We start from the raw sequence: 11253 nt of genomic DNA, 5'->3' as shown, positions 1-11253 counted from the left end.
TTTATTTCTCTCATTCTCATTGAAATTTGAATTCATACAAAACGTCAAGAAATACAAAAAGTGTGTGGATGGGGCATTAGTTCATCTAGGGTCAATGAGGTGACCATAGACAGCAATACATTAAACTTCAAAGTTCTTTTTGACAACCTTTTCTTTCTGACCCAGACAAGATGGGTGAGTAGTATGTTTATTGTGAAATTTTATCGAATAATATCTTCTCAGTGATAATTTCATTTACTTAATCGTACTGAATATTGTGTGCATTACCCTTGGGTTAAATTGTATTTGTTATTATTTTCTGTGTTAGGATTGAAACATAATTGTGAAGTGATTCGGTCTATTTGTATATCATAACTTAGGACACCGCTGAAATCGGATCTTAATTATTGTTACTGTGTAGGTATCAGCCGCGATCACTGGCATAAAAGGCGAGCTACGGGCGGTAAACGCGCCCCAATCCGCAAGAAGAGGAAGTACGAGTTAGGTCGCCCGGCTGCAAACACCAAAGTAAGAACGTGTACTTATAACCTCTTTATATTGACTTGACTTTGTTTATTTCTGTTTAATTTATGATCTATTTTCAACTTCCAGCTTGGACCTCAACGTATCCATTTGGTGCGTTCTCGTGGTGGAAATACCAAGTATCGTGCTTTACGTCTTGACACTGGAAACTTCGCTTGGGGTTCCGAATGTAAGTAATATCTAGAAGTGGGTTTGTTTATTTATATAAAAATTTTAAATGAAAGGAATAACAACTATTTATCAGGATTTCTTATTTTCAAATAATGATTGTTGTTTTGTATATTTCAGGTGCCACTCGCAAGACCCGTATCATTGATGTAGTATACAATGCATCTAACAATGAGTTGGTGCGTACAAAGACCCTGGTCAAGAACGCAATTGTGGTGGTTGATGCAACACCCTTCAGGCAGTGGTATGAATCCCACTACCTTCTCCCTCTTGGTAGAAAGAAGGGTGCCAAGTTGGTAAGTAGTGTTTCTATTTGTCATTTGTAACAAGTTAATAATATTAAAATCTATTGGATTTATAACTTATTGTAAATTGTTTTTCATTCTTCAATTTGTCACATACACATTTTTGTGAATATATTTAGACTTGAAGAAATACAACAGAAATTCATTTGGGTAGTTAATTTTGGGGTGTAGAAAACTTAGGACCACTTCCTATAAAACTTATTTTTAAATTATTATGGTTTCTACAGATTAGGAATTATCTGGATCTTATTTCATACATTTTTTTTTTTTATTATTGGACATTTTACTTTTTGCATAGATCTAATAACTATTGATTTTAACCATACTTTATTTGCAAAGTACTAAACATACCATAATCATCAATCATATTTTAATTTGTCCTCACATCTTCTACTTAATAATTTTAAAAAGTAAAATTCAAAATGTAGATGTGAACATTTCCTAAGGCTATGCAATTGGAATAATGAAATATAACTAAATATCATAATAATTTTGTTAGACATGTTTAAAGTCTAATTTACAAAAGCAAAAATAAATCCATTTAAAAAAACATTTATGATCATGATGATAACATTTTGCGTGTCAAATGATGTTCAGTGATTTGACTAAAGGTACCTGAAACACATGCATTTTTTAACAATTACTATTGTGAATTCAAGTTTAATAAATACAATTTAGTAACTTATTGTATTTAACAAAATTCCAGACTGAAGCTGAAGAAGCCATCATCAACAAGAAGAGAAGTAAAAAGACAGCAAAGAAGTACTTGTCAAGGCAGCGCCTTTCCAAAGTTGAAGCTGCTTTAGAAGAGCAATTCCACACTGGACGTTTATTAGGTAAGATCATATAGCTAATCAATTATTTAGAAATATCTGTGTCGTATATTTGATAAGTTAAGAAAAAAATATAAATTAACTTCTGAAAAGTAAAAATAAAGGTTCTATTAAGTGATGAAATCGAGAAGTTTTGAAATTGCGTCACGGATGGGTACCGTTTTGGGAACTGTCCAGCAATTGAATGATTTTTACTGTCATAGTTACTCTGATAAATTTGTTCAAACATTTTTTTATGTAGCAGTTTTGACTGTTTACTCAAATGTTATGTTTGTTTTGCAGCGTGTGTAGCGAGTCGGCCAGGCCAATGCGGACGGGCTGATGGTTACGTGCTTGAGGGCAAGGAACTTGAGTTCTACTTGAGAAAGATCAAATCTAAGAGAGCTAAGTGAGAAGTGTAATTAAATAATGTAAAAACAATTTATTTTGTTTCATTTAACTCTATACATAGTGTAGTTAGTTATTTTAATAAGGCTGGAATCAAATATTGTTGATTTCCATAACACTATAATTTTCATGTTGCCAAATTTTTTAGATAGATGATTGGTAGTGTAAATACGCTGCTAAAATAAACTATTCCACAGTTTATACATACAAATAATGCAATTGAAATGAGGTAGTTTATTTTGAAAATAATGTGTAATAAAATATTGCACATGTTAGTACCCATGTATTATAATTTGTTGCAGCGCTTATCTGGATATGTTCTGTAATGTCATGTGTCGGTGAAATAAATAAATACATTTACAAACAATAAATGAAAATATATAAAGTGTAAAAGCTTTCAGGGACATAAGCAAATAGTGAATGCATCCATATTATTATTTTTTTTATAGAAACACTTAGTTTCTCATTACTACTAACTTTAAAAATCATACAGAAGAGGATGTAAATAAAATTATTTGTCCTTTCTGATCTGCAGTAATGTACACATAGGCACACAACCAAAAGGAATGAATAAAATGATTGATTTGAATTCACAAAGAACTATGCTTATTTTACGTAGGTATAACAACAATATTTTATCTAAATCGACATCCCTACTAATATTATAAATGCGAAAGTAATTACTGTCTGTCTGTAACGCTTTTTCGCTTAAACCTCTCAACCGTATTTTGATGAAATTTGACACAAACAATCTTAAGACACTGAGAAAGAACATAGGCTACGCTAGTAATATCTATAAGATAGTGGCAGGCATCCTTACTAAACTTTGATATATAGGATGTCCCGCCGTCGGTATATACTAAGTTCAAAGGAGGTTATAGTTTCGCATACGCCGAGTACGAAAAAATACTTATAAAATTCCAGACGCATTTTTTTAATAGATGAATTCTTAAAACTATGTGTACACCTAACAAGCAACCCGCCCAATTTTGCCACCCGCACGTGAGCTATCGTTTGAGATTATGTTTTCATAGACAAGAGGCTCACATTAGCGAAGCGGTATATGCCAGCTGCGCGAAGCTAGAGAAGAAAACATGGAATAAAAGGAAAAATTTAGCAAAAAATTTTTGACGTTATTTGTATTTTTTACGTGATCAGTGTATGCAAAACTACAAGTCCCTTCGCGCTTAGTATACCGATAGTGGGACACCCTGTATATCTTTACTATGTAACTATGATTACAGGAGTATAAAATAAAACCACCGAATTTTTCTTAAACGATTTATAATATTCTAGTATTTAGTGGATCTACCATTTTGCCAGCCATCAAGGACACTTGTATACTGGAATCCATAACAAAATATAAAAAGGGATATGTAGCCGAGAATAGCACTGGATTCCTCTTGGACACGTATCCTGAAAAAAGTTATATGTTACAAAACAATTGTTAAATACATGGTGAGAACCTATAAAAAAGTTAAAAGCCCTCTGGACCCTTAAAAATCCTTAAAAGCATTTATTACTAGCTGACCCGACAGACGTTGACCAGCGTTGACTCGTCTTCGCGCAAATTGTCAAACCCGTGAAGTTTATATGGCCGTTTGTTTCAAATTTTCTTAATTTTTGGCGAAAGTTTCCTATGATTTTTTTTCATAAGAAACAAAATAAGATTTATCGAAATCGGTCCAGCTGTTCACGCGTGATGTCGTGAGCAAGGTAAATCGTAAATAGGGATTCATATTTATATACCTATAGAAAGATAATAATTATATGTATTGTGTATAAAAAATGAAAGTAGCAAATAATTAATTATGTATAGGTAGGTAACTACGCGACTAATTCATTTTTAATCTAAATTGACGTTATGTAGCAAAACTGCGTCCTTGATATGCAAATGCGCCGGACCGTTAAAATTAAAACAAAATAGCAGAATTATTTGTGGTGACAGGAAACAATTAATCGTAATTTTTCCCCAATTAGCTCATTTATGTAATTGAAAAGTTGCTGTGTCGAGGAATCATTATTCCAATCTCGATTAGATATTCAATTCCGGTAATGGCGTTTGTGCAACAGGCAATTTTCCTAATTGTCGATGCCTACGCAGATCAGCTCGGCCGCGGCGCGGGCGCATCAATAGATTCAAATGCGCGTGTCGCCGTGTTGCGAAATCGCTACTCATAGACAATGGAAATTGTCCTCTCATGCTTTAGCACCACAAATTCGCACTCTTTTGGTAATAATAATCATTAAGTTAATCCTACACCGGAAAATAAGGTCGAAGCAAAAATTTTCATCTGTGTAATGCGTATGCATATGACAGAACTAATTGCCGTACTTGCGACATTGGCACGTTCTCGTAGGTGATGATAATATCACTCACATTCTTGTGTAGTATAGATAGGGAGGCGAAGAGGGGAATTTTCTGCAATACTCGAGCGTGGCAGTTTAAGATATGAGAGATACCTTAGACCTAATAGAACAAACTTTTTCACTATTTAGCTCTATATGTAGTGACGCGCGCCTAGGATAGACGATCAGATTAGTAAAAAAAAATCGATAGTCTGAAATACTCGAGCGCGTCAGATTAAGATATTGGGGGTTGATTTTAGTGTTTTAAGACTAAATTTAATTAATCTGACCATAAGTCTTTGACGCCGCCGAGTTATAGGGTCGGGAACTTGTAAAAAAAAAACGTTAACCCGGCATTCTCGAGCGCGATTTTTTTTATTTTTATTTTGAAGAATATAATCTAAAACTTACTAAAAACTCAAACTCCCGGTTTTTTGAGTATATCTCGAAAACTGAGGGTGGTAAGAAAAATTGATATCAATTAACGATGATTAAAAAAAAGAAACCCACAAACCTTTTTCGGTCAGATTAAGAGAGCCCACCAACATTTTTATCAGATTAAGAAAATATGCTTTCAGGATACCTAGATAAACCTCCCCTATGAAAATCTGACGCGCTCGAGTATTTCAAAAGGACTTTTTTTTTCTGCATTTTCAAAAATTCATCGTAACTTATCGTCATGCTCATGCCGTAATCGTCAGTTTTTTTAAGGGGAGCTTTCTTGGGGCCTAATTAACACCCCTTCCGAAAATCTGACGCGCTCGAGTAAATTTTTTTTTTGTGCATTTTTGACGAATTTATATGCCTAGCCCCACCACGCAAACCGGCAGATTAGTATACCGTTGTTATCAGAGGCACTTGGGGCATACGTAGTATGAATATCTGACGCGCTCGAGAATGCCCAAGTAACTGTTTTTTTTTACATTTTTGAAAATCCGTACACGCCAAACCCACCGCTAAAATGGTTTTTACCATAGAAGCTTTTCTTTTAGAAATTATTTTCTCTTTCGATTTTGATAAGTCTCGACGACGCCGTTGAATTACGCCATTTAGCTACCTCGCCTCCCTATCTAGTATATTTTTATTTATGTATCGAAAGTGGCTGTTTCGATTACGATTATAAAAAATAAATAATGATAAATGATTATTCACATAAATGGATAAAAATGTACTATTAAATATTATGCGGCCCTGATTGACCCGGGATAAAAAATAACCTGTTATTTGGTAAACAAAGAGCTTTCTTTTTTAATAGATGCATCATTTTCTGAGTGAAACCGTATCAAACCAAAAATCAAACCTTTCCTCTTTTAAATATTGGTTTAGATTTTCCTGTTTAGCAATGTATAATCATGTTTTTTATCGATATGTGATTCGCCACAGGGCTGAGCGTGTGAACTGTGTACGGTTTCAAGGATGTGCGGTCGTTAGCGCATGACTTCGTCTTGTTCAAAGCTCGCCACAACCACACCTGTTACAATTAAATGGATCAACACCGTGACCACAGTGCATTCTCAGCCCTATAGGTACCTATTTTATTATTTTTCAAACATAGGTAGTTACATCAAAATAACGAAAAGTTGTTTCGAAGTAGTTAACAATAAGAATTACACAATTTCGATGCAAAAAAATGCCGAAAAATTACCAGTGTCTGATTTAAATTATTGACAGCAAAACACTCATCACTGGTTTTTCTAAACAATTTCTGCATATTTTAAAACAGAAGAATCTAGCGTTATAAATAACCAAATTTTACGTCGAGGATACCTTTAATACAATTGGAATGCTTACTCTTAGCATCATCTGGTTGATATTTTCGTATGGTAACGGACACCGCCTGCTCTATGCTGCGCACATACACACCCGGCTGGGACGTCATTGGCGTGAAGTCTCTTTGTCGTGGCTCGAACACATCTCGGACCCCTAGCTGCAAAGAACGGTAGGAAAGCATTACAACAAAGCCTTTCACATATTTAAAATTTGGATAAAAAAGTCATTGATGATGTGAGGTGAACCGTGAAGATGATGTTTTGTCTTCTAAAACTCATTCTATGCCTACTTTAAATTTTAACGTGAGCACATTATACCTAAGATTTTCTGCATAATTTTTTAAGGTTTTTTGATTTTCTGCATAATTTTTAGGGTTTTTTCTTATCTTAGTAACTTAACTAGTATTGAGACAATAAACTCGTGCCCTAAATAAATCAACGCAAATTAGAGCGAATAACTTAAATTACAATACTCATTTCATTCATTGTAGAGATATAAATCTCGTTTAATTGTATGGTAATTACATACAATTTGTTACGATTTTGTGGAAGTGTCACGGAGAATGATTATAAATTATTTTATTGCCTCATCAGTTACAATTGGGTCAAATATTTTCAAACTGCATTTTTTAATTAGAAACCTAGGTTCAAATGTAAGTCCATATTTAAGAATCCATTGTAAGAAATAACACGAGAGGCCGGGTTAAATATTGGTTTGAATGTAATAAGAATGTACTGCGATTCTACACAGCTACCTAATTGATGTAGGTAGTTGATAACGAAACGCAGCAAGTCAACGACTATTAGCAAAGTGAAGGTAGTTGGGTCGAACGTCGTATAAACAACGTCCAAGCCCCTAGGCACGATTCGTACGAATGCGCCACGAGTCAAAGGAAAGCGGCAATTTATAGTATTCGACAGCTAAGCATGTTCGGACAGGAAACAGTGACAACTATATTGACAACTATTTATCCACAAAAATATTAAATCAAAAGTTACGTCTAACACGGCCATACTGACAATCGTACGTCCTCGTACGCCTTTTCTCGTATTACATTACAACGCAACGGTAGTTCATCTCGGGATTACACAACCATCCTGCCTCGGCCACACTGACCTTACAGAACAACAATCACATCCACATGACATAGGCACTACGTTCGCGTATCATGGGAACAACGCCTACTCATTTGTGACATAGGCACGACGTTCGCATAACACAAATGAAGGCTTAACTACCCCGGACCGCAGGGCGCAGTCCGGATAGCACACACAATTCCTTCGATGAACTACATTCCCGTTACAATAATCCACGCAACAAACTTTTACTTCACACAACGCACGAAAAAACACAAACGCCAGTATGCCGTTACAAAACTACGTAAACTCAAAACACATTTAAAAAGTATGGGCTTGAATTCTATCCCGCTTCTGATGTAAGAAATAACACGAGAGGCCGGGTTAAATATTGGTTTGAATGTAATAAGAATGTACTGCGATTCTACACAGCTACCTAATTGATGTAGGTAGTTGATAACGAAACGCAGCAAGTCAACGACTATTAGCAAAGTGAAGGTAGTTGGGTCGAACGTCGTATAAACAACGTCCAAGCCCCTAGGCACGATTCGTACGAATGCGCCACGAGTCAAAGGAAAGCGGCAATTTATAGTATTCGACAGCTAAGCATGTTCGGACAGGAAACAGTGACAACTATATTGACAACTATTTATCCACAAAAATATTAAATCAAAAGTTACGTCTAACACCATATTAAATAAGGTATAACTTAACTACCTATCAAACATCAAGAAATTTATTTGGTTGCGATGAATCATCATCGTAGCCAAATAAAAAAGTGAATGCTCGAATATAGGTAATAATGTAGCTTCAATATCCTCTTTTGCATAACCTTTATAGATTGATTTTTTTATAGGTGGAAGTATTAAGTATACGGGGCGAAACGATTAAAGCAAACTAGTTTGAAGAGCCATGATGATATTTAGAATTTAGACACACGTATAATCAAGTAACTCCAATTAATTTTAAATGAAAGACATAAGTACTAAACAAGTTGCGAAAAAGAATACGCTCATAATATTCAGAGATGCTTTTAAAGATGTTCAATAGACCATATTTCATAATTTGTCCTAATTTGATAAATGCATAAGATATAATAATAACACGATGTAGTGTATTCTTACTTTTTGCAAATCTGTGGTTAAGGTAACATGACCCTTCACCGTAAAGCTAGGTACTACGGCCCTCACACGGCGAGGTCTCAGCGCCGCATACACATCAGAGAGGTCTGATTCTCGAGCCATTCGTGCTAACAGTCTTTCCAACTCCCCTTTGCCTGCTCTAACTGGTAATACGACCAATAAATAATATCTTTCACTGTCCAGAGGTAACCGAAGTGCAGATGCTTCTAAATGAGGTAGATACGCATGCTCCAAAACTGTATCATAATGCATGTATGAAACCTGTGACAAAATAATTTAAAAATGAATGGATTTTGAAAGAATAACTAACTAAGATCTAATAATGCAGTCTATTATTACCTGAATATTTCGAAGCCCGTTCACCATAAACATAGAATCAGTATTATAACCTTCCGTATCAGGGAGATCAGGACCTATATTAAAGGATCTATAAACCACATAGTCATCGATGTTTGGCGGACTGGTAAAGATGAAGTCTACGATTGATTTTTTCCGACGCTCAAGTGTTTCTAATGTTGAATTGTTGAGTGTGGCTGTGGTGGATTCAAGCGTCGTCATCTCGTCCATTGATTGTATTTCAGTCATGGTTGATGCTGTGCTTTCCATATCTGTTGTTAGCGTCGAACTCGTATCTAAACTTGTCGTTGAATCCGATGACATGATGGTTGTTTGAGTAGACAGAATTTCAACATCCTTATTCAATAACATTTCGTCCGTTGTAGATATAGTTGGCATTGTAGTTAAAGGATCCGTCGTCGGTGCAGATGTCGTTACGGTACTCATATTTAATTCAGAAGAAGAAACTTGTGTTGTTGTTTCAGTAGTTTCCATTTGCAGAGTACTTGTTATTTCCGAAGTTGATTCTGAGTTTGCTGCTGATGCCGTGGTAGGCGATTGAGAATCATCTGTTCCATTTATTGTTTCAAAGTTCGTGGCTATTGTTGTTTTTTCCTTGGCAGATAAAGTAGGCTGAGCTGTAGAAGTTTGCTCCGATGTTATTTCCGGATCGTTTTCAGTAACACCATTTGAAGCAAGAGAATCTGTGGCACTAGTAGTTGCGTTTAAATTATCCGTGGTATTAACTTCTGGTGGTGTTGGCAATGGGTCGCTTTGCAAATCAAAACCATAAAACCTTAAAATTTTTCGATAGCTGTCGCTGAAAGTCACATTCTCGTTATTAAGTGCTAAACCAGCTAAAAATCCTTCTTCTGGAACGAAATAAGTCTGAAAATTTTAGCAAACAGCTTTTAAAAATTAATTATATTTATCTTTCAAATAACTACTTATCTGTACATTTTTTGTTACAAAACAATATAATTATTAGTTATTTGGCTCTCAAACAATTTAAAGGTACTAAGCTAGTTCTGTTCAATTGTTTCGACTAAATACCTACCTAGATAATCTATCTCTTCTCTATCTTTCTCTATATCTGATGTATACAATATACATCCATACTAATATTATAAATGCGAAAGTAACTCTGTCTGTCTGTCTGTCTGTTACTCAATCACGCCTAAACTACTGAACCAATTTGCATGAAATTTGGTATGGAGATATTTTGATACCCGAGAAAGGACATAGGCTACCTTTTATTGCGAAATATGTACCACGGGCGAAGCCGGGGCGGACCACTAGTATTATATAATTCTCGTGTCACAATGTAAGTTACCATAGTTACTCCTCCGAAACGGCTGGACCGATTCTCATGAAATTTTGCATGGCAATTGGATAGTTCTGAGAATCGGCCCACATTTTTCATACTCCTAAGTGACAAGAGTACCTACAGCAGAACAACGTTTGCCGAGACCATATTGCTATATTAGGTACTTGCTCTGTGGCTGAGACAGTTAGTAAGTTATAAAAAATGGACAGGCCTTTATTTATATCAAAATGGGTTGCACACTAAAAATTTTTGAGTTTCTAATTGTATTTAGTACATACTAACCTTCAAAGTACGATGTATATCCCTGAAGCCTATCCTCATAATATTTCTATTCCATGGTAATTGCATGCTGCGTTGAATTTGGTACGAAGATTCACCATCAACACCTTCGTATAAAGCTACTAAAATGCCCATAAGACCGTAGGGCGAAAATGCAATGTTATTATCATTTAAAAAATTATGTTCAGCTAAAACTTTTAATCCAAACTCATTGGTAACGTCCACCATATGTGCAAGGGGAGTTCTTTTAGTGTCCCAAAACTTTACTTCTATAGGTACTCCATGTTCCGAAACCGCAATGGGAGAGAAAGTGTCGATATAAGCGTAAACACAAAACAATCGCGGTATTATGCCAAAAGTGGCGGCGACGCTAATGCGTCCGCTCCAGTTCATTGTGAGCGCAAATCTGTCCGCGCTTCGATGAATAAGGCTGCTATACTTGGAGGCTTCTTTGCCTGTAATTAGCAACTCCGCGGCCATACGGTGAATGCCCTCTAGGTGTAAGTCATATATAGGTTTACGTAAAAGCTTTTTCGTCAGGGAGGGTCAATGCTATTTTGCAAAATTTACGATTAAAACAACAAGATAATAATATGTATTCAACATAGTAGTAGGTAGTTATATCACACTAAATAGGTACTTCGTTTTTACAATCTAATATATAAAAATCAATGCCACTTTTCGTTGTAATTCCATAACTCGAGAACGGCTGAACCGATTTCGATAATTCTTTTTTTATTATATTCCTTGAAGTACGAG

General features: G+C 35.3%; 2 protein-coding genes across 2 annotated transcripts; one reads left to right on the top strand and one right to left on the bottom strand.

Annotated features, from left to right (window-relative positions):
• Positions 1-61: 61 nt before the first annotated feature.
• On the top strand, positions 62-2248 carry LOC123704622 (40S ribosomal protein S8). The gene is made up of 6 exons (XM_045653021.1): positions 62-174; positions 401-507; positions 592-691; positions 811-986; positions 1702-1831; positions 2111-2248. Exons 1-6 carry the CDS (start codon positions 171-173, stop codon positions 2218-2220), a joined length of 627 nt encoding a protein of 208 aa, XP_045508977.1. The 5' UTR covers positions 62-170; the 3' UTR covers positions 2221-2248.
• A 1234-nt stretch (positions 2249-3482) lies between these two features.
• On the bottom strand, positions 3483-11034 carry LOC123703386. The gene is made up of 5 exons (XM_045651316.1): positions 10498-11034; positions 8892-9776; positions 8535-8813; positions 6356-6491; positions 3483-3631 (listed from the first exon to the last, which is right to left on the bottom strand). The coding sequence occupies exons 1-5, from the start codon at positions 10972-10974 to the stop codon at positions 3498-3500; spliced, it is 1911 nt and encodes a 636-aa protein (XP_045507272.1). The 5' UTR covers positions 10975-11034; the 3' UTR covers positions 3483-3497.
• Between the last annotated feature and the right edge of the window lie 219 nt (positions 11035-11253).

Source organism: Colias croceus, chromosome 2 (genome assembly GCF_905220415.1).
Source record: "Colias croceus chromosome 2, ilColCroc2.1".
Classification (NCBI taxonomy): domain Eukaryota; kingdom Metazoa; phylum Arthropoda; class Insecta; order Lepidoptera; family Pieridae; genus Colias; species Colias croceus.
This window is presented reverse-complemented; position numbering and strand designations above follow the sequence as displayed.